We start from the raw sequence: 23,496 nt of genomic DNA, 5'->3' as shown, positions 1-23,496 counted from the left end.
CAAAGACGTGCAGGTGTTGGGTTCATTGATGACTCTAAATCACCCGTAGGTGTGAATGGTTGTCTGTCTCTGTTCGTCTCTATGTGTCCTGTGATAGACTGGCGTCCTGTCCAGGGTGGACCCCGCCTCACGCCCGATGTCAGCTGGTATCAGCTCCAGCACCCCCGCGACCCCGACCCCGGGATAAGCGGTTGAAGATGAATGAATGAATGAATGTGTCAAGTATTGGATTCACACAGGGCTATACAAACACAGGCTTTACCATGTGATTATTTCATATAGATTATTTATTTGTTGAATGACCTGAAAACATAAAATTAAATATATCGTTATTGAAATATGAAATGACCTTTTTAACTTCACTTCACGGTCACATCTTCTCCTGTATTTGTCTGTTCTCAGACTTTGTTGCATTTTCACGTGTCTTAAGCTCAGTCCATAGGTGACTTGGCTGGGAACCGTAGGGTCGCTAGTTCGAGTCCCTGTGTGGACCATGAATGGAGCGTGGACTGGTGGCTGGAGAGGTGCCAGTTCATCTCCTGGGCACTGCCGAGGTGCTGTTGAGCAAGGTACCGAACCCCCAACTGCTCGGGGGGCACCTGTCACTGTCACCCCCCTCGCCCTGACATCTCTCCTTAATTGCATGTATTGTGTGTGTGTGTGTGTGTGTGTGTGTGTGTGTGTGTGTGTGTGTGTGTGTGTGTGTGTGTGTGTGTGTGTGTGTGTGTGTGTGTGTGTGTGTGTGTGTGTGTGTGTGTGTGTGTGTGTGTGTGTGTGTGTGTGTGTGTGTGTGTGTGTGTGTGTGTGTGTGTGTGTGTGTGTGTGTGTGTGTGTGTGTGTGTGTGTGTGTGTGTGTGTGTGTGTGTGTGTGTGTGTGTGTGTGTGTGTGTGTGTGTGTGTGTGTGACATGATTAATAATAAGAGTGAAAAAATTAAATTTCCCCGTTGCGGGATAAATAAAGTAATTCTTCTTAAAGATGCTTCTGAACACTGAGCCTCTGTAAACACATGTTTTTGTATAATACAGAACAATATATTCAGGTATACCTTTATTTTGTATCTATTTCTCCTCCTCCACTGACCCATCGTATCTTCTCCCTGTCCCTCTGTGCATTAATGTGTTCAGGAGTTGGAGAGGTTCAAGGGGTTTATGGAGAGAAAGCCGGCTTTTGATGTGGTCCTCGATGGACTGAATGTTGCAAATATCACCCAGGACAAAAGCAAGCAATCAGAGACGGTGAGGAAATACACTTCATACACAAAAGGGGAACAAAAAGAACTCTTGGCGCCGACTTTCACGGCAGTGTTCAAGTAGAAAAGGGTTCTCGTGTTCTGAATGCAGCGTTAGCGGGACGAAGGAAAGCGCATTTGCAAAATGTGACGTAACAAAGAGATGAAAAGAGTTATTTTACAAAGAGATACTTTACAGGGTCTACCAGTATAACAGCCCTTACCCAGAGTCCTCTCTGCACATGCACAGTTACACACACACACACACAGTTTTACAGTCTAGATTCTAGTGGTTTCTTCCTGCTTACATGTCTGTCCAACCCAGGGGCTTTTCCGTCAGTTTCACTCTGACTAACCCTGTCGTGTGTGTGTGTGAGCAGATGGGTGTAGGAGGTGTCTTTATAACTGGCCAATACCTGACTTTAACAGCACGTTGCCTACTTGTCTGCCCACATCTGTCTGTCGGGATGTTTGTATGTGTCGGCTAGCTGTGCTTCTGTCTCTGCATTTAAATGTGTCACATCTTTCTCAGACGTTATGTGGCTGCGAGGTAAAGTACTATGTAACAAGCGACGGCGCGTTGTACGATCTAAAGTCCTGAGTTATGCGTGTGTTTCTCAGTTGTTGGCGGTGGTGTCAGAGCTGGCGGGTCAGGGCCTGGCTGTTCTGGTGTTGGGGAGGAAACACATGCTGCGGCCGTCCAGATCCTGGCAGAGACACCACATGAACCTTATCCAGCAGAAGGCTCATTGCTTCTTCACTGACAACATGTGAGCACCTGATAACGAAAACGAGCAGCATGGAAAAACATGTTTACACAGAAGAGGCGAAACAGACGATGCATCTTTATGTTTAGGCTGGTTTAATAGAATAAACCAGAACAGGGAATATGAATTCATGTGTGTTATGTCAGCACATTGTAAATTATCTATACCTGTGTTTATTTTAGGGATGGGCACGAGTAGCTCATTCCAAGATGGATCGCATCAATTCCTCGAGGGCCAGTCGAGTCCTCGTTTTTCCAAATCTATTTTTAGAACCCAACGCATCTTCCTGTGGGAATAATGATGCACAGCAATACAGCCTACCCGACACGTAAGGCTTATTCAGATCTGAATGGATGATCTTGGCCCCCGGGATGATATTTGATTAGTACTAGAACCGGCCTGCACGCCACAGGCGCCTGCTGGTGTTTTTCACTCACCAAAACTACATTACCCACAATGCAACGGTATCCTGCGAACTCACTGCAGCGCCACAAGTGGGTCATTATTCATCAGCATTCAGGGCAGATGTCAACTTTCAGATGTCAACTTTAAAATACGGTACACTGTGTTAGGTCTTGGTTCAACAGGTTAAATGCAATCATTTTAATATGTTTTAATAAACATTGAACCAGTTCGGCCCTCGGCTCGTAGCTAATTATTTTTTTTGGCCCTCTGATGTATTTGACTTTGACATCCCTGCTTTAAGGACTTAAGCACAACTTCAAAAACATTGTTTCCTTACAAGAACTTAATTAAATTTGCGTCCGCATTCTGTGAACGATCAGTCCCACTGTGGAGAACCGGCACTCTGCTGGCACAGAGGTGGAAGGTATCAGCAGGCGCTGCTTCGACCCAACGCTCAGTTTTTTTGTACCAGTGCTTATTGGACTTCCACCACTCCAGTGGGTTTTGCTCAGGGCGAATTCCTGACTCACTGAAACAAGCGTCTAACGCGTTGACATCCATATTTTCAAACTAGTCCTCCCCGAAGAGGGTGTTCAGTGTCCCGAGCGTCACTGGTTTCCCCCCTATGTCGTCTGGGCGTTGCACAGTAACTCCGTCATGTAGGTCACACAACTTCTCTTGGATGGTTAGAAAGAAGAACCGTGTATGTTTGTATCTTGGCTCAGTGTGAGTGCGCCCTGAGTGCCCAAACAGGTTCCACAGGTAAAGTCTGGTTCCTTTGACCAGTGTGAGTGCAACCTTACCGCGACTAGCTGCGGCACGCTTGCCGGCCATGGACCGTTTGGGAGAGGTGGGCTTTAGTAAAGCACTTTTGCACATGTACGAGCACGAGCGTGCGCACGTGTACGAGCACGAGGCCTACGGCGGCTCTGACGTCATTTTATGTGCGCCTGTTGGGACATAGAAAAAAAAAAAATAGACGGACATTTAATCAATCGCAAAAAAACTTGAGTGCCGTTCTTTACCAATCAAGTTCATTTGAAACAAGGACTCCTCAAGGAATGGATCACCCACGCCCATCCCTAGTTTATTTACAACATTTTTTATTCTTAAGATCGTTTATTTGTCACAAGTTTACTTCACACCCTTTGGTCTGTGTGTGTGTGTCAGTTCGGAGGATGACCCCTTCTTGCTGTATGCCACTTTGCACTCTGGGAACCACTGTCGGTTCGTGAGTAGGGACCTGATGAGGGACCACAAGGCCAACCTGCCAGAAGGAGCCGCCCGACGGCTCTTCTTCAAATGGCAGCGAGGCCACCAGCTGGTAGTGGATGGACAAGTTTCAGGAGGCAGGAGAGTCCGATTTCAGGTGAGGAAGAGGAGAAAGAGGGAAAGGTGTGAAAGGAGAGAGCTGATAACTGGGTACAAATGAAAGAAGCATGCCCATTAACTGTACTTTTGTGTGTGTTTTAGAGTATTCTCAGCTATGACACCATTGTCCAGACTTCAGCGAGCTCGTGGCACGTTCCCTACGACGACACACAGGACAGGAGCACCTATGAAGTACCGCAACACTGGCTGTGCCTCACCGCAAAACGCTGAACTCACACACTCATAACTGATGTGCTTTTGATTACAACTGGACCGTGAATAAATCATTTAAGGAACAATATGTTTGTTGACGTTTTACTCAAATCACGTGTAAAGTGTACTATTACAAACTGTGCACATCGACCTCCAGACTACACTGACACACAGGTAAACACAAAATAAAAAAACAATTTAAGGTCAAAGGACCAAAAGGAGATTTCAATACATGCAAGATACAAATGAAAAAATAAAATAAATTAGTAATAATAGTAAAAATATAATTAAAATGAAATAAAAATCTGATATTAAAAAGCGCCTATAACAAAAATACTACAACAAATAATTGTCTAATCAGTCTCATTTAAAGGGAACTTCATCTATTCTCTCATTAGCCTCACTAAGAGGTCGACATCCTCTTCGTCCACCAGCTCCACACCTTTTACAAACAAATGTTAATGGTAAATGTACTTATAAAGCGCCTTTCTAGTCTTCTGACTACTCAAGGTGCTTTGACACGGTTTGTCACATTCACCCGTTCACACAGACGTTCACACTGACGGGAGTGGACATCTACAGACCATCTAATCTGACCATTCACACCACATTTACACACACATGCACAGCACGAGGAGCAATTGGGGTTTCAGTGTCTTGCCCAAGGACACTTCGACATGTGGACCGCTGAATTCCCGAATGGAGGAGGACGCACTCCGCCACTAAGCCACAGTCTCCCCGGTCCCCAAATGGTCCCCAAACCTTCTCAAAAACTTCTTCCCTCTTTGTAAATCGATATTTTTTCCAAAGGAAAGACAGTAAAGTTTGCCTGACCCAGTATGCGACACTCAGACTGCTGGACTTCTTCCAAAACAATGCAATTGATTTATTTTTGCATGCAAAAGACACATCTATCATTATTTATTTATCCTTGGTGTATTTATGATAAACTGGGCTTATCACAGGATCTTTTGAGATGATCTTTTCTATTGCCTCTTCAGTTTTTAACTTTTTCTTTATTTAATCTGGTAAAGCTTATTGAGATATATATAATCTCTTCTGCGAAAGTGACCAAGTGAAGCAGCAGAGATACAGATACAGATATAAATCACATTCGTACAATTAATAAAAAATCAAAGCTGTTGCAAAGTGTTACATTTGATTTAAAAACAATGATAAAGCCCAATGCTTTCCAGTTCCTTGATTTTAGGAATTTCGACAAAGCTTTTAGGGGGGATCACGTCCGACTTTTTTAATTCATCTTGCAGGGAGTTCGTGCAAATCCCCAGTTCTGTGGAGACACGAGGGACAGTCAAAGTAAATAAGCCAGTGGATCGTAGGATATAACGTCCATGACTCCTAACAAGATGAATAGAGATATAAGATGGGACCAAACCAAGTAGAGCCTTATAAAACAATGAGTGAATCTTCTAACAGACAGGGATGACGACCATTCAGCTTTTGTGTACAAAGTGCAATGATGGGTCCGATTCTTGCATCCAGTGACGAACCTCAGAGCGCAATGATGCACAGTATCCAGAGAACGTAAACTTGAGACCGGTGGGCTTGGACTTGCACTTATATAGCGCCTTTCTAGTCTTCTACTCAAGGCGCTTTCCCACTACTTGTCACATTCACCCATTCACACAGACATTCACACTGATGGCCATCTACATACCATCTAATCTAATCTAACCATGACGCCTCTGACAGTACATCACGGTAGACAAGCAGTGGAAGAAACGTTTCCTGGCTCCATGAGAGAGGCAAGATCTTTTCCTAAGCTAAAAGCCCAAGTTTACCGTAAGTTCAGAAAGCTAAACTTGAGTCGAGTCAGCAGCAGCCGTAGGTTTGACTCCGACCTACGGCCCTTCGCTGCATGTCTCACCCTCTCTCTCACTCCATTTCCTGTCTGTCCTATCTAATAAAAAGGCATCTTAAAAGGAAGAAAGCTTCGACCTCACTGCATTGCCACACACAGTGGAATAGCATCCCCTTTTTCTTTCATACATTTTGTACATGGATCACCAATATTATACTTATTTAATTTATCTGGTGTGATAAAAGTGTTTATTGTCCATTTATACATGAATTAATCATTTACCACAAATGACCAAGTGGCCTACACCCTTTAATTTTACTTTGAACAATAGGAAAAGGACATTTAATGTGTTATTTTTGGTCACATCTGTGGGGACACCTGTGAACTACAGAGCTGTGACGTTGACCCGGATGCGGAAGCAGTGAATCTGACACGTCACATCCGGTGCAGATGTTTTCCATGTTTTCACTGTTTCCTCTCGGTTAAGTTTCAGCTTCAGTCTTTACCAGTTAAACCCATTTACAGCCGACATGTCTCGGGGGTCAAGTGCAGGGTTTGACCGGCATATCACCATCTTCTCCCCGGAGGGAAGACTCTACCAAGTCGGTGAGGAGTGAAATAAATGCGCTGAACTCAACCTGCTCTGTCATACAGGCTAACAGGCTAACGTTAGCTAAGCTAGCAGCTACTATTTAGCCCATTTATAGTTTTTGTGTTAGTTAGAAAAATAAATATTCCATTACATCATATTAGGCAGGAAATAACAGCAATGTTAAATGATTAACTATTACTGAAAATAGGTATTTAGTCATTGCGGGTGCAGTTGTGTTAGCTTCTAAGCTAACTAGCTTAGTTTAGCTGTGCAGTGCTACCACCAGCTAATGTTTGGACACATTTGTGTTAGAATTTAAACGTGTTTTCTTATTTAGCTAATGTAACAACAGGTTAGGCAACAATAGTATAATATCTACCCATGTTCCCACAGTTTGTTTTTTCTAATTTGTTAATTTTGAGTCAAACACGATCACTAAAGAGACAATGTTACGTTTGGTATCATACTGCAAAACAAAAACGATCAACTCTGTTGTAATGTTATTTTATGTGTGGTAAATTTTTTTCACCCACAAAATACAATTCTGAAATCATCCACTAATTTATATTTTTGTCCTGAATGAATTTAAAATATATGTAAAATCTCTGAAATTAAAGCACAAAAAATTATAAAACACTTTTAAACACTTCCCCACTGTGTCTGCTAACTGATTAAAATGTTTTTCCCCTTGTAAAAAGAAAGCCATAAATATATATTTTTTTAATGTATGTACCCTTATTGTATTGTCAATAGTTTTGAATATGTTTGTGATGTTTTTGAGGATTGCAAATTCAATATTAATACGAGAAATTGAACTGTTCTGAATAATGTTTGGGGAAAAATCTTAACATCAAAGCTAGCTCAGAAATGGAAAGAGTACAAATGTTTTGGCATCTGGTTCGATGAGGATTATCTCAAAGTTGAGACTAAATATTGGCGTTCTGCGCAGAAAAACAAGTCTTTCTTTCCAGTGCTCTCAGGAAAAGTATTAATTGAAGCCGTGTTTATGTCTGTCGTGGATTATGATGGTACAAGCGGCCGAAGTGGGTTTTCTCAGGAGGGGGGCTGGAGTCTCCCTTAGAGAGAGGGGGAGAAGTTCAGCATCCGTGAGGAACTCGGAGTAGAGCCGCTGCTCCTTTGAGTTGAAAGGAGCCAGTTGAGGTGGTTCAGGATCATCTGGTAAGGATGAACCCTGGGCGCCTCCCTAGGGAGGTGTTCCAGGCACGTCCAGCTGGGAGGAGGCCTCGGGGAAGACCCAGGACCAGGTGGAGAGATTAGATCTCCACACTGGCCTGGGAACGCCTCGGGATCCCCCAGTTAGAGCTGGTTAATGTGGCCCGGGAAAGGGAAGTTTGGGGTCCCCTGCTAAAGCTGCTGCCCCGACGACCCGACCCCGGATAAGCGGATGAAGATGATACTCACCACTGTGTCCTGCATGGAAAAGCTGCTTGGACTTCTCTTGAGGAAAGGCGCAAGGGGCACTGGCTTTGGTCATATTACCACTGTATGTAGCAAATATGTTAGAATGGACTGATCAGCTAAATTACTGCTACTGAAAGTTCCTCAAGTCTATATGAATATTGGTGAGACTGCTTTATGTAATGACGGCCCTAGCTCTTAGAACGCGCTACAGCACATCCTGAGATCGGACTCACTCCCTTCACTCACAGAGTTTAGGACCTCGGTCACGGATAACTGTGGTTTCTAATTGTTACTGTTTCAGATGACTGTTTTTCTTGTTTTTTGTTAAATGTACATTGTCATGTAACCATTTTCAAATGACTGTAACCACTGTAAATATTTTAATCGCCTTGTAAACTCGACAGCATTGAAAATGAGGGTAGAATAATTAAAGGTTATAACAAATGTGAGCCTCAGTCCAGCTTCAAACCTGTGAAACTAAAATACCACTACCCACACGTTTCAAAGGTATAACTTGTGTAATCCTTAAATATAGAGGCATGTGAAACAACTGGCTACGTTGGTTCCTATTTCTTTTTAAAAGATGGTGAATGTTTTGAAGTGCACCTGTAGCTCATGAGTCTGCTTCTTTCCCTCCTCTTTGTCTTAAGAGTACGCCTTCAAAGCCATAAACCAGGGAGGATTGACCTCCGTCGCAGTCAGAGGGAAGGACTGTGTTGTGGTCGTCACGCAAAAGAAAGTCCCAGTCAGTAAACACACACGCACACATTATAAACATTATGTCCTCAGGAAGCACGTGGTCAGATTCCACAGCTGCCATCATAAATGCTGCATTACTGGTGGAGTACGGTTGTGTACATTTAGCTCTCGGCAATGTCTTTGTTTTGTGTTTTCCTCAGGATAAGCTGTTGGATGCGGCGACAGTCACACATCTGTTCAGAATTACAGAGAACATTGGATGTGTTATGACCGGCATGACTGGTAAGCAATAGCTTGTCCTTCTGATGAAGCATATGCAACATTTTGAGTCACGTAGTGCTTAAGTTATATAAAAAATCACCCGTCTCTACTACTCCTGTTGGCTCATGGACCATTTACATAAAGAAGTTTATCATATGACTGTAAAGCTTTGGAGCAACTTGACTGTATTATGTTATTTCATGTATTTATCCCATCTTTAATTCACTTGTGTAAAATTAATTGCCGTCCTCTTCCTCCCTCCAGCTGATGGCAAGTCTCAGGTGCAGAGGGCACGGTATGAAGCAGCCAACTGGATGTACAAGTACGGATATGAGATCCCTGTGGATATGTTGTGCAAACGCATGGCGGACATCTCTCAAGTGTACACACAGAACGCTGAGATGAGGCCGCTAGGCTGCTGTGAGTAGTGTGTGTGTGTGTGTGTGTGTGTGTTTACCACAAATATATCCTTAATGATTGTTTGTGTTTTAACCAAAACTGACCTTTTAAAAAATACTTGAAATTACTTCTTGTCACCCACTTCTATAATTATGTGTTCCTCCATGACTAGAGCTGGTGAATGCTTTTATTTCAGCCCTACATCGTAATGTAGTATTATTAGTACTGTGTAAATGGCGATTTCCTCACACCTTGAATATTCATTCATTCATCTTCAACCGCTTATCCCGGGGTCGGGGTCGCGGGGGGTGCTGGAGCCGATTCCAGCTGACATCGGGCGTGAGGCGGGGTCCACCCTGGACAGGACGCCAGTCTATCACAGGACACATAGAGACGAACAGAGACAGACAACCATTCACACCTACGGGTGATTTAAGAGTCACTGATATTGGTCCAACCCTCATGTTCTTGCACAAGGCTTTTAAAACTGTTTATGGGCTCACAGGCCACTTTTAATCTACCATTGAATCCAGAGTTCTTGACAAAAGTAAAATATCAAAGTGCTGTTTAGAGCTTAAACCAGATGTTTCAGTAGAGGACGTGTCTTCTCTTTGTTTCTACGGTCCTGTCTTCATTCCCCTCTGCCGTGCATTTGTCCTCCAGGTATGATAGTGGTCGGCCTGGACGAAGAGTTGGGTCCGCAGCTGTATAAGTGCGATCCAGCCGGCTACTACTGTGGCTTTAAGGCCACAGCAGCCGGAGTCAAACAGACTGAGGCCACCAGCTTCCTAGAGAAGAAAGTCAAGAAGAAGCTGGATTGGACCTATGAGCAGACCATAGAGGTAGTGCACACACACATACACCGTATACACAACATATAACCAGAGTGTTATCAAGATTCCTGTGCTTATTATGCTGCCGTGGTTCATTCAGATTCAAAATGCCACGTTGTAATTTTGTCTATTGGATGTAACACGACGTCAGGGATCTTCACAGTTGCATCACTTTACTGGTGTTACAGTATTACTTTCCAAACAACTAGCGGTCGCAGCCATTGAAGGAGTCGAGACCTAAGTCATGGATGTAGTTTCAAAATATCTATAATATTAATACGTTAATATTTTACGGACATGAGGTAGATGATGTACGACTCTTGGTAAAATAATAATGAGTCAAAGCAAACAAGTGGAATATGTCACAGAGATCTAAATTCAGTGTTACATCTACATTTTGCAATAGAATAGAAATTCTTTATTGATCCCACGCTCAACGGCCTCCCCTGGTTTCCAATGTAATGTTCAAATGTCACCTTACGTTGAAAGCAGACAGCTGTTCCTCTTTAGTCTTTCATTGAAACATTGCATTCACAGCCATGTGCACATTCAAAGGCAGGCGCACACACATACGCACACATCTTCCATCATGTCCAACCTTCTAGTTTATGATCACCAGATAAAATGTTTAATTAATTTCCTTTTCCTCTCCTTCTTCTCACGCTTCTCAACAACCCTCCCTCTCTTCTCAAACCAGACGGCTATCTCATGTCTGTCAACCGTTCTGTCCATCGACTTCAAGCCCGCGGAGCTGGAGGTGGGAGTAATCACTACAAAAGAATCCAGATTCAAGTGAGTATCTTCCTGACACAAAGGGTGCATCTATTGATAGCCATGAGTGAGGAATGTTATCCTGGCCACAGGTAAAGGACTGTGTTTCCCTGCCCAGCTGCTGCTGTACACGGGTTTCCCAGAATCAAAGATAGATTTTTACCAAATACACAAAAAGAAACATGCTCAACAGATGCCACTGCTCCTGCGTTTAAAGTCTTGCATCTTTGTGCCGACACGGAACAAAGTGTAATCACTAAAACATGGTAATGTGTTGGCATCGTCTAAAAATGATAAAAACAGACTACCGTAATTTCCGGACTATAGAGCGCACCTGACTATAAGCCGAACCAGCTAAATTTAGGGGAAAATACAGATTGCTCCATATAAAAGCCGCACCCGACTATAAACCGCAGGCGTTTTGATGTGTAATTACCGTAGTATATAGGGGTTCCTGCTACCACGGAGGGGATTGTCGGGACAGAGATGACTGTTTGGGAACGCAAAGCGTCCCATTTATTAACAATAAATCTTTCAATCATTCAATCAAACTTTCACATCTTTGACATGGCGAACAGCATTCGTGCAGAGTACAAATAATACAACGGTGCAAAGTAATACAAAGTGCTCGCCTGTAACACGGCAGTAAGTGAGTAAGTGAAGTCCCGCGGCCGTTTACGTTATCAAAATAACCAGCCATTCATTGATGTCAAGGGTACGTGCAGCAGCTCTATTTCCTTCTTTGACAGCCAGATCGATTGCCTTTAACTTAAAAGCAGCATCATATGCACTTCTCCGTTTGTTTTCCATGTTGAGGGTGTTTGCATGAACACTTCCTTCGCGCAAACTGTCGCTGACGCTCTCCTACTCTTTGTTTTGCTCTCGTTACCTGCCGCCAGATGTCTGCCTCGGTCTCGCGCATCCTCGGTAGTGCGCGCCCCTGGTTACCGTAAGCCGTAGAAAAGCCGCACCGTTGAATAAGCCTCAGGGACCAGAACGAGGGGAAAAAGTAGCGGCTTATAGTCCGGAAATTACGGTAGTGTTTTAATGGAAATTCCCTGGAACTAAAACCAGGGATCGGATCAAAGAAAGGCCCTACAGGGTCGAATGTGTTCTCAACATGTCCGTGTGTGTGTGTGTGTGTGTGTGTGTGTGTGCGTGTGTGTGTGTGTGTGTGTGCAAGGCCTACAGAATCTGGCGTAACACAAATGACCGTTAACTTGTGTTTCCAGGATTCTGTCAGAGTCTGAGATCGACGTCCACCTGGTGGCGTTGTCTGAGCGGGAGTGAGGAGAGTTTCCAGCCACTTCGACGCCAACTCTGAAAAGGAGGACACCGGAGAACCCCACCTCATCCACACCAAGGTTCGTCTGGAACGGAGATAACGGAGGAGTTGGTATAGTTTTGTTCAGAAGAGGTGGTACAACACAGCGAGGTCAAGACATACAAGAGGAACAGCGAAGAACACTATGGTCCTTATTACCAGGTGGGTAGATCTGCACTAGCCCTCCTTCATCCTCTCTGGTCGTAGCCAGGACCCGACTGGACACAATATTATCCCCATACGGACCCCTCCTGCATTCTCCTTCTAGCCACGCTGAGACATCCTCACCGCAGGAAGCTGCCAAATGTCACAGTCTGGAAAGATGCCGTACATTAAAATTCGTCTGATATAAGCCCTCCTCTGGATGGAGCCCAGCCCAAAAGACTTCAGTTGAGTGTGACATGAGCAGATTGGAAGACGGGGGTGTGGTAACACTACGGATACAGCACAATACCTCTTTAATACCTCTTCTGATTATGAACTCGGTGGTGCTGTAGCTTCTTGAGTCACTGGATTTCAACAGTGCTTCCAGTCTTTTCTCAGGGCTGCCACGACGTGCATCTCTCTCTCTCTCGTTTGAATTAGTGTCCCCTCTCCACCGTCTCCAGTTCCAGGCTGATGTTTATGCTCTGATGTACTTTGTGATAACCCAGGGAGCAGCTGTGGGGATTCTCCCGTTAGCACAGTCGTCATTGTCACACCCCTGCTAAGGTCTGCTCAGGTCAACGTCAACGGGAGGTCACTTAAGTATTTCATTGTCCCCTTGTGTCTTGATCCTCCTTCCCTCTGCTGCTGTACATTACTGCACTTCTATTAAACTCAGTGTTTTTATCAAACCCTTCAGCTTCACCGTTTCCTCGTCTTTTCATAAACGTAGTGCTGCCGTCACTTTTGTAGAAGTGAAGCAGGCGATTCAGATCAGCAGACAAAATTGCATAATAGAAGAAGAATTACTTTATTTATCCCGCACGGGGAAATTTAATTTTTTCACTCTTATTATTATTCATGTTACACACACACAGGCCAGAACTACACACACACATGCACAACCAGGACCTATACATGCAATTAAGGAGAGATGTTAGAGCGAGGGGGCTGCCGGGACTTGAACCAGCGACCCTCCGGTTCCCAGCCAAGTCACCTATGGACTGAGAGTATCTGAAGTATCTTACTTAGTGTTTTCTTCATTATTTCTCTGCAGCTGATCTGCATCAAAGCGATATTAACATCATTTGGACACTTTACGTCCTGATTCTTGCACGTTCTGTTCGTTTTGGGGCGCAGTAGCTCAGTCCATAGGTGACTTGGCTGGGAACCGGAGGGTCGCTGGTTTGGGTCCCTGTGTGGACCATGAATGGAGCGTGGACTGGTGGCTGGAGAGGTGCCAGTTCATCTCCTGGGCAATGCCGAGGTGCTGTTGAGCAAGGTATCAAACCCCAACTGCTCGGGGCGCCGGTCACTGGCAGCCCCCTCGCTCTGACATCTCTCCATAAATTGCAAGTATGTACAGTTCTTAATTAAAGGAGAATGTTCTTTTTTTTATTTGTTTAAATGAGTTTGAGGTTGAGGTTAATAGTTCCAATTGAAGATTGGACAATTTTGCATAAAATGTTTTCTAAACACAGTTAACTGAAATGTATTTCATAGATAATGTTCATTTTGATTTATATTATTTTGTGAAGGGGCGACACGGTAGTATGGTGGTTAGAACTGTTGCCTCACAGCGAGAAGGTTCCTGGTTCAAATCCCAGCTGGGGCCCTTCTGTGTGGAGTTTGCATGTTGTCCCCGTGTCTGCGTGGGTTTTCTCCGGGTTCTCCGGTTTCCTCCCACAGTCCAAAGACGTGCAGGTGTTGGGTTCATTGATGACTCTAAATCACCCGTAGGTGTGAATGGTTGTCTGTCTCTGTTCGTCTCTATGTGTCCTGTGATAGACTGGCGTCCTGTCCAGGGTGGACCCCGTCCCCGGGATAAGCGGTTGAAGATGAAGATAAAGAGATACTTTGTGAAGCACTTTGTGACGTCCTGCCTTTGAAAGGTGCTTTATAAATATTAAATTATTTATGTTAATACGAGCTGGGTTAAAGTCTGACGCGTACTATTGTGCTAATTTCCCGGTTCATACTTGTATTCGGGGTTTCTGGCTTTGTATTTACAGCTCTTATAAAGTCATGTCTCCATTTTTGAAGTGGGTAAAGTCAACATACTGAGCTGCGATGCGACCATAGAATGACTCCAGAGTATTCAACAGTGACGCTTGATATTTGTTTGACTGGAACTTGAGTAAAACCCCCTTCCTCCCCACGTTTCACTGAAGCATCCTGTTGTCCAGCGGAGATTCCCTTCTTTGGAGGAATGAATGCAGGAATGCCGTGAACAGCTGAGTGCTCTGTTCCTGGGAATTTCCTGTCCCTTCCTTCTCGGCCCCACCCTCGGAAAAACTTCCTGGTTTAGATAACTACACACACACACACACACACACACACACACACACACACACACACACACACACACACACACACACACACACACACACACACACACACACACACACACACACACACACACACACACACACACACACACACACACACACACACACACACACACACACACACGGGGACCTAACATTAATTTCCTGGAGGCTTACCGTAACCTACACACTGACGTTTCCCGCAGTTGTCCCCAACTGGTTGTTTGTCTGAATTGTTTGGCCTAAGTTAGGAACACACACACACACACACACACACACACACACACACAAACTGTTGCATGCTCGGTTGGCTGGCAGTTCCTCATTCAGTGGAAGCAAGTCATCGGCCCTTTCCTGCACGACACGCATTATATGGAAACGAAGCGCGGCCGGTCAAACTGAAACTCAGCTGTCATGCTTTGACGGTGGCATTTACCCGAGCGCAGACACACTGACGGCAGAAGAAAGGCGCGTGGTTTCTCGTATAATTGCGGGCTTTAAATATCGTCAGGCGCCGCTGATTATATTCTGGGTTAGGGTTATTTCTGTGTGAGCGTTCTCTCGTAAAATAACGTCTAACGTACGCGTGCGAGAGTGTTTTAAACTTGGTGCCATCTGTTTCCCCTCCGTGTCACCCGTCCCTGTCCCCAGAAACACACCCACGCAGCGTTTTTACTTGTTAAATATGAGTGTTTTTAATTTAACTGGAGTGTGCTGCACTGTTTGCTGTCGGACATATACAACCTGCTCAACTGTACACATTCACAGCTTCCATAAAAAATACATCTTTGTATACACAGCATTTACAATATCATACAACAGAGCTGTTACAGGTGCATCTGTGTGCGTCGATGTTTGGTTTGTTCTTTTGGTGACAGATGATTTTTGCAGTGTCAGCAGAATACAAGCAATCATGCCATCATGTATTCACGTCTCGGGGCGCGTTTGCTCTCCCCGCAGCCTGGAGCGGACTTCGTTGTACTCGAACATCAGTCTCGGACTCTCCGTTTCGCGGCTGCTCGTCCGGCCGTTTCGTCGTCGGCCGCGCCCGCGCCGTGTCACCCCGCGCTGTTGGACTCGTGCGACGTCATCGCAAATAGACGCGCCGAGCCGTTTCTCTTGTCCTTTACCGCCATCATCACAGCCTCCTGCCTCTGTAACTCCCTCTCGCTCCCTCTCCGGCTAATGTCCGTTCCACTGGATGTCGTCATAACCCACCTACAGACACAAGAGAACAGAAAAAGGGTTAAACGCTGTCCAGAAAGCTGCTTTTAACGTTAAAGTGGAAGCATTTTCAACACCACACACACCTCCTCATCGGACTCCTCGTCCTCCTCTTCCTCGCTGTCGTCTGATTCGCTGTCAGGCAGCTCCCTCAGGTCGGGATCGGTCAGCGAGAACAGTTCTTTCCTGATGTCGTCGTCGTTGCGACCGTAGGTGAGGTGGAAGGGGGTGTGGCCTCCGGAGGTCAGGAGGTTGGGGTCCGCGCCTTTCTTCAGCAGCAGTTTGACAAGTGAGAGGTTCTGCTGGTCCACAGCCAGGTGCAGGGCGCTGCGGCCATTACGTTGTTCCTATAGGACATGAAGGGAGGACAAGACTTTATTAGTACCCAGTGGCCTTGGGGGGGGGGGCTAGTCCTTACGATGTCTTAAATTAATTTATACCTCCTACTACACCTTTCAAGGTATAAACACAAATCCCTGACTCTCAAAGCCATATTATCACATCTAAAGTGTTAATATAAATGCAATAAAGCTCTTTTAAAAGTATATTCCAGCATTTTCCAAACTTTCAAGACTTTGTGCGGACCTTGTAAACAGTATGTACTTCTATACTTGGTAAGCACACACGTCTACTCTCACATGTACACATATGGTGTTTGTGTCGTTTACCTTTGCATTTATGTCGGCTCCTAGATCCACCATGTTCTCCACCAGTGACAGGAAACCCTGGACTGAGGCCAGGTGGAGGCAGTTCTGACCTGCAAGAAAACACCAGAGGAGGAGCTTAACAACTGACATCGGACCAGCGTACGTCGTTCTACACCTGCAGCTTTCTCCTTTAAGTCCAGGATCCAAACGGTGGATTTTTCTCAAGTTAAAACAAATGTACTTTGTTCAAATTTGTCTGGATGAGGTACTGACTAATGTGGATCTATGTTATTCTGTTTTGTTATTTTATATGTTTGAAATGACGTTGCCAAAAGAACAACAATGCCATAAATTGAATTAAAAATGTAAAAATTGGAGCCTTAGCATCTAAGATAATGTGCCATGTGATAGACGGGTTTCGTCAGGATGTGATGGCTACGGCGTTCCACTTTTGCTTAAATGTTTCCTTCCTCCTAACCACCGTGTTCAGGGATAATGGGCGGCAGAAATGACTCTTTTCGTGCCCTCCATTCCTCCATTTAAAGAGCAGTTAGGACCGGCAGCAGACGGGTCCGTGTCTCGCCTGTCTCCATGCACCGCGTGTGGTCCGCCACAGAACAGAAACCACCCCCGCTGCTATGAAGCACAGTATGCTAATAACGTTGACACCTTGTTTAGCCTACCGCTGCTAAATCCAAACATTTTTGATGTCGACAGCTGAAGCATTTAATCAGAAACACTGTTCCCGTGCTACAGTCTTACCGTGATAGTTGCAAGCGGCCATCACCGTGTGCAGATGCTCGGGCTGACAGTTCTGCGTGAGGACGCTGAAGCACAGCAGGTTCCCGTGGCGACAGGCGATGTGAAGAGGCGTGTCCCCGCCGTCGTCCACCAGCGTGGGGTCGCAGCCGGATACCAGGAGGCGCTGACACACGTCCGCCTGGTTCGTTATCACCGCGAGGTGGAGCGGAGTCTAGGACGCGAAGGAGGAGAGGACGAGTGAGTTGCTGAGACATTTTCATTATTCTCTATGTGACGATTAGTGTTCATTAAGACTGCGGAGACACAGAGAGGTGCGTGTGAGCTATGTATCTTTTTTTTAAATCCTCTCCAGTACCTGTCTCTGGTCATTCTGTGTGTTGAGGAAGTCTGTGTTCCGGGACAGGTCTATCATGGTTTGGATGTAGTCCTTGGCCTCGTGGATGATGGCCAGGTGGAGCAGCCTGCAGAGACGGGGAGGAAAGGGAGAAGACGTGTTACAATACATAAACACATCTATTCTTTCCCCCCCCCGCAAGGACCAGTGACACATGCACTTTGGCATTTTGCAAGCAGATAACAGCAAATACATGTCCCCCCTAGTTTCATCTACATCTCATATCGTTACTTTTTATGACAAATCTGAGGAAAATGACAGAAAAGCAGAAGACGACGGTTTCACTTTGCGCTAAATCAGGCGCAGGTACAAGGATTTATGTTTGTTTTAGACTTTATCAGATTAGATAGAGAATAAAAGCGTTGTTTGACTCGACGTCCTCTCTGAAGAACACAACAATGACATGTAACGGATCCAAAAATACCTTAAAATCCAATATTGAAGTAAACAATTGATTTATTTAGACTCCATTCAATCTGATTGTGCTGTAAGTGTAACGGCTGAGGATCATTACCTAAGAACACAATGACAGTGAATGGAGAAGACCCCAGGAGTTCCCCTGACCCCATGTTGAGAAACACTGCTCTTTAAGTCCCATCGTGGTTGAAATCACTGTAACATGACGCCTGTCTTCACTTCTGGGTAATGAAGTCGTTGCAGGTGCCACGGGAACGGTTCTTTAGACTTTATATTTCCCGGCGGAGGAATTTTGCTCAAATAAATAACAATAAAACATTCATGTCTCATCGATGCACGTCGCTAATTCAGTTGTTTGTGCTTTGTCGTCTGCTCGTGGTGGCGCCTGCTGCTATTATCACTATTACTCATATCATTAGTCTCATAAATTAGAACATTTGTAGCCATAAAAGCATCATCAGTGATATTTCTCATTGTATCATTATCACCACGACTCATCATCGATCATATTTACCACCATAATTATTATCATTGTCATAGTCTGTCACCTCAGCTGTGCTTGTTTCTACTATTCTACCGTATTAACTGTTATAACATATGAGTCATACTCACATTACTATAGATATTATTATAGTTAATGTTACTTTGGTGGTTGCTTGCATCTCTGGAAGTGTCTGTCTGTCTTTTCTTGATGGTTTTCTAAGGTTTTTCGTCGCCACCGTGTCCTCAAGGGGGAATTGTTGGGTCTATGTAAATCATAACTAAGCCATAGTGTGGTCTATACTTACCACTTATGCAGGGGCGGATTAAGGATGTCATGGGCCCCTACGCTACTGTTTGTTTGCCCCCCCCCACATTATTAATCATGCTTTGTCAGAAAAACCCAGCTAGAACAGAAGAAGAGTCCGCAACCTTGGAAAAAACGGTTCATTTAGGGATTTTCTTTAGTAGATCTTGGTCCTGTTGTTCTTTCAGTCCTTGTGCTTTTCATTTTTCCTGCTCCTCTATCACTTTTCCTTTCTGACGTTACAGTTGGTGACGTATCATTCGACCACAAAAAATAACCTTCTGAATCCACATGCTGGCAGCTGATCGGGTAAATGTGTCCCATATCCATCCAATCCCTGACTTAAGTTTGTTTAATGTTTCTAAGGGCTCCAATAGGAAGCAAGTTTTTCTTTCCAGTGAGGTAAATAAAAAAAATAAAAATAGCCCGGGCCCCTGCTCACCTGGGGCCCCTGGGCTGCAGCCTGCGCATTGATCCGCCCCTGTCCTTATGTAAAGTGTCCTGAGGTAACTTTGGTCACGAGTTGGTAAATAAAACTGAATTTCATAGACACGTACTGCAATAGAGTCTCGCCCTCCACAGACTCGTGTTTGTGTCATTTTTATAACTTTTTGTTTATTGTTCTTTTCCTTCTTCTCGCTTCACGGGAGCGCGCGTCGGTTGGATTCCTTGGCGGCGCGCCCGGGACTTTCCCAGTGTGACCCGCGGCCATAGTAGCTTCCCTCCTGATAATAATAGCCTTTTGTTTACGTCCAAAACCGACGCAGCCAGACGAGCTGGACCCATTATCAAACCGGACCCTCTTCTGTGTGTCCTTAACCCCGCGGACGGGTACTTTTTTATGCGCAATAACGCCAAATTCACCCCCAAACTCGGACTAAGTTAGGCCCGGGCCTTCCCCGCAAGAAGGGGATCAAATTACCGGAGCTGGGCCTACTCTGCCAGCCTGGCTACAAGTCCCAAATCCCCCCCCCTGTGTTTAACTGGACTTACGTGTCCCCGTCCTCTGTGATCTGTGTGGTCCATTCGTGGGGTTCAGCGGGGGGTTGTTTGTGCAGCGCCGGCTCACAGTCCACCCGGAGCCGGCTGATCTCGGCCGCCACAGCCTGGTACTCCTCCTCCTTCAGCGAGTCCAGACCGCTGTCCAGCCGCTCCTCCGTGGACGGAGCCGGCTTCCCTTCTTTCGGGTAATCCATCTGGTTCAAAATACTGGTCCTGTGGAGGTCCATGGTGCTTTAGTGTAGTCCGGGGCGTTGGGTTGTGTGCCGTGCGGAGCCGCGCTGCACTCTGTAAATGCCCGCTGTGTGTGCGGCTGCAGCAGGGGCGGAGCCAGAGACTAGGTGGGGGATTTCCAACAAAGTGTCACTCAGAAAAACACAGGAGCGCACAGATGGCTGGCTCCAGGAGGGGGTTTCTATCCACACACATACACCAGTGCACTGCTCGGTTGGTCAGAGCACAGTGTGTCTGCAGGGCTTCATTTGCTGCACTGAAAACACTCATTTCTGCAGCGTTTCAGTCTCTAAATGTGTCTGTGGAGGTTCTCATGTGTCCAGGTCATCGTTCTCCCTCAGGACACTTCAGTCAAAAGCAGCTGGACTTGGTTATTTGTCTGGGACAGGGGTGTCAAACTCCGATTCACAGTGGGCCAGATTTAAAAACTGGGACAAAGTTGCAGCCAAACTCAATATTTACTAAAATAAAAGACTGCAGATGTGCATGTGTTCCTTCTCTCCAGATGTGTAACGTTGACCCTTTCCAGTGCAGGTCCTTGTTCTTGTCGTGGTGTTTCTTCTGTTTGATTCTTTGGTCACAGCCACGGTGACAAACAGCTCTTTACCTTCACACACAGATCATCTGCTGAAAGATCCTGTCCTCCATCTTTCTTTGGGTCGTTTCTGTGGTGTTTTCATCTGTTTTCAGTCATTTTGTCATCTTTTTGTGGTGTTTTCATCTGTTTTTAGTCGTTTTGTCATCTTTTTGTGGTGTTTTCATCTGTTTTTAGTCGTTTTGTCATCTTTTTGTGGTGTTTTCATCTGTTTTTAGTCGTTTTGTCATCTTTTTGTGGTGTTTTCATCTGTTTTTAGTCGTTTTTTCACTTATTTGTGGTGTTTTCATCTGTTTCAAGTAGTTTTTCAGGTTTTTGTGGAGTTTTCATCTGTTTTTAGTCGTTTTTTCACTTATTTGTGGTGTTTTCATCTGTTTTTAGTCGTTTTGTCACGTTTTTGTGGTGTTTTCATCTGTTTTTAGTCGTTTTGTCACGTTTCTGTGGTGTTTTCATCTGTTTTTAGTCGTTTTTTTTACTATTTGTGGTGTTTTCATCTGTTTTTAGTCGTTTTCATCTGTTTTTAGTCGTTTCTTTCAGTTTTCTGTGGTGTTTTCATCTTTTTTTAGTCGTTTTGTCATCTTTTCGTGGTGTTTTCATCTGTTTTTGGTCATTTGTCATCTTTACCTTCAGACACAGATCATCTGCCTCCCACCGCTGCTGAAAGCTCCTGTCCTCCATCTTTCTTTGGGTCGTTTCTGTGGTGTTTTGTGTCTGTTTTCAGTCGTTTTGTCACGTTTCTGTGGTGTTTTCATCTGTTTTTGGTCGTTTTGTCACGTTTCTGTGGTGTTTTGTGTCTGTTTTGAGTCGTTTTTTCATCTTTTTGTGGTGTTTACATCTGTTTTAAGTCGTTTTGTCATGTTTTTGTGGTGTTTTCATCTGTTTTTGGTCGTTTTGTCATCTTTACCTTCAGACACAGATCATCTGCCTCCCACCGCTGCTGAAAGCTCCTGTCCTCCATCTTTCTTTGGGTCGTTTTTGTGGAGGGGTGGATTCAGTGTGTCTGCAGAGACTGGTAGCATGGATGCTCATGTTTGCTAACAGAAAAGTAGACGTGGATGTGCTTTATACTCATGGACCAGCTCTCAGAGAACCTTGATATGATCTTACGGGCCAAATATAATTAAACCGCGGGCCAGATTTGGCCCACAGGCCTGAGTTTGACACCCCTGGTCTAGGAAGTCGTTTCACCTCTCATCCAAGAGGCTTCGTGTGTGTTGGGACCAGAGATAGACCGATACATCGACCGATAATTTTTTTACGTGTGTCGTGTTATTGCAGCCGGGAAATGCCTGTAACAGCGCTGTAGCAGCACTTTCTATTTATAGATATATAAAGTATAGATGTGACATCACAACCAAACAGAAGTCCTGACGGCTCGTTTAAAGGCACAGTTCCTAAATACTGAGGATTTCTGTTGATTGTGCATTTTGATACTCTCACAGTATTTATCGTATACCACATAGACCGGCTTTACAATCTAAAAAAGACATGGAAAGGCTTTTGTCTCTGAAGATCAAATGACTTGTATGTGAAAGGTCCGATGGACATTGGGGCCGATGCGGGTAAGTAAGCAAATAACATGTAACAAAAGTAGATAACGTAAAAATAATAATAATAAAAAATAAATAAATTTTAAAAGTAAGCAAATAACATGTAACAAAAGTAGATAACGTAATAATAATAATAATAAAAAATAAATAAATTTAAAAAGTAAGAAAATAAAATGTAAAAAAAGTAGATAGTGTAAAAATAATAATAATAAAAAATAAATAAATTTAAAAAGTAAGCAAATAACATGTAACAAAAGTAGATAACGTAAGAATAATAATAATAAAAAATAAATAAATTTAAAAAGTAAGCAAATAACATGTAACAAAAGTAGATAACGTAAAAATAATAATAATAAAAAATAAATAAATTTTAAAAGTAAGCAAATAACATGTAACAAAAGTAGATAACGTAATAATAATAATAATAATAAAAAATAAATAAATTTTAAAAGTAAGCAAATAACATGTAACAAAAGTAGATAACGTAAAAATAATAATAATAAAAAATAAATAAATTTTAAAAGTAAGCAAATAACATTAGATAAAGTAAAAAAATATTAATAATAATAATAATAAAAATTATAAAAAAGTAAGCAAATAACATTTAAAAAAGAAGATAAAGTAAGATAAATTAAAAATAATGATAATAAAAATAAAAATTTAAAAAGTAACCAAATAACATTAGATAAAGTTATAAAAATATTAATAATAATAATAAAAATTATAAAAAAGTAACCGAGAGATAAAGTTAAATAATAATAATAATAATAATAATAATAATAATAATACATTTAAAAAAGTAACCAAATAACATTAGATAAAGTAAAAAATTAAAAATAATAAAATAAAATAAAATAAAAAGGAAAAGAAAGAGGAAAACACTAAAACTAATAGCAAAAATAATGAACGTAATTAGAGAAAGGGAAAGACAACAATAAATAAATAAATAAATAAATAAGAGGGGGGGGGGGCATTAGGAAGTGTCCTCAGCATCATCAGGAGTAACAGTGAGATAAAAGCAGCAGTGGGTCTCAGGTTCGGTGGAACGCCTCCAAAGATGTGAATACCTCAACCTCTCCAACCGCAAACGCTGTAAAATGTCACGTATCTAACTATTAACACAAACACACACACACACACACACACACACACACACACACACACACACACACACACACACACACACACCCCCATCTTCTCTCCTCCCATGCAATCCGTTCCATTACAATGATAACAGGATTTGGGGGAGTGCGTTATTGCTGCTGTCTGAGCTGGAGCCTGTCCAAAAAGAGCAGTCAGGGGATTTT

The 23,496-nt window shown here is 43.7% G+C and overlaps 3 protein-coding genes across 3 annotated transcripts in view; 2 read left to right on the top strand and 1 right to left on the bottom strand.

Annotated features, from left to right (window-relative positions):
- Nucleotides 1-4,042, top strand: part of prorp (protein only RNase P catalytic subunit) — a 17,506-nt gene extending 13,464 nt beyond the window's left edge. Inside the window, exons 7-10 of the mRNA XM_083924085.1 lie at nt 1,127-1,237; nt 1,852-2,000; nt 3,573-3,771; nt 3,876-4,042. Of these exons, the coding sequence (XP_083780211.1) occupies nt 1,127-1,237; nt 1,852-2,000; nt 3,573-3,771; nt 3,876-4,004 (588 nt within the window). The 3' untranslated portion in view covers nt 4,005-4,042. The remainder of the gene's footprint in view (nt 1-1,126; nt 1,238-1,851; nt 2,001-3,572; nt 3,772-3,875) is intronic.
- Nucleotides 4,043-6,263: 2,221 nt separating this feature from the next.
- LOC310954473 (proteasome subunit alpha type-6-like) lies at nt 6,264-12,936 on the top strand. Its single transcript, XM_083923926.1, has 7 exons — nt 6,264-6,414; nt 8,473-8,567; nt 8,722-8,803; nt 9,047-9,202; nt 9,845-10,023; nt 10,712-10,806; nt 12,018-12,936. The coding sequence occupies exons 1-7, from the start codon at nt 6,339-6,341 to the stop codon at nt 12,073-12,075; spliced, it is 741 nt and encodes a 246-aa protein (XP_083780052.1). The 5' UTR covers nt 6,264-6,338; the 3' UTR covers nt 12,076-12,936.
- A 2,324-nt stretch (nt 12,937-15,260) lies between these two features.
- Nucleotides 15,261-20,106, bottom strand: nfkbiab (nuclear factor of kappa light polypeptide gene enhancer in B-cells inhibitor, alpha b). The gene is made up of 6 exons (XM_083924385.1): nt 19,805-20,106; nt 17,569-17,674; nt 17,214-17,424; nt 16,473-16,561; nt 15,891-16,151; nt 15,261-15,798 (listed from the first exon to the last, which is right to left on the bottom strand). Exons 1-6 carry the CDS (start codon nt 20,038-20,040, stop codon nt 15,763-15,765), a joined length of 939 nt encoding a protein of 312 aa, XP_083780511.1. The 5' UTR covers nt 20,041-20,106; the 3' UTR covers nt 15,261-15,762.
- Between the last annotated feature and the right edge of the window lie 3,390 nt (nt 20,107-23,496).

Source organism: Echiichthys vipera (assembly GCF_963691815.1).
Source record: "Echiichthys vipera genome assembly, chromosome: 12".
Lineage (NCBI taxonomy): Eukaryota > Metazoa > Chordata > Actinopteri > Perciformes > Trachinidae > Echiichthys > Echiichthys vipera.
The sequence above is the reverse complement of the archived record's forward strand: the minus strand, read 5'-3'. Positions and strand labels throughout refer to the sequence as shown.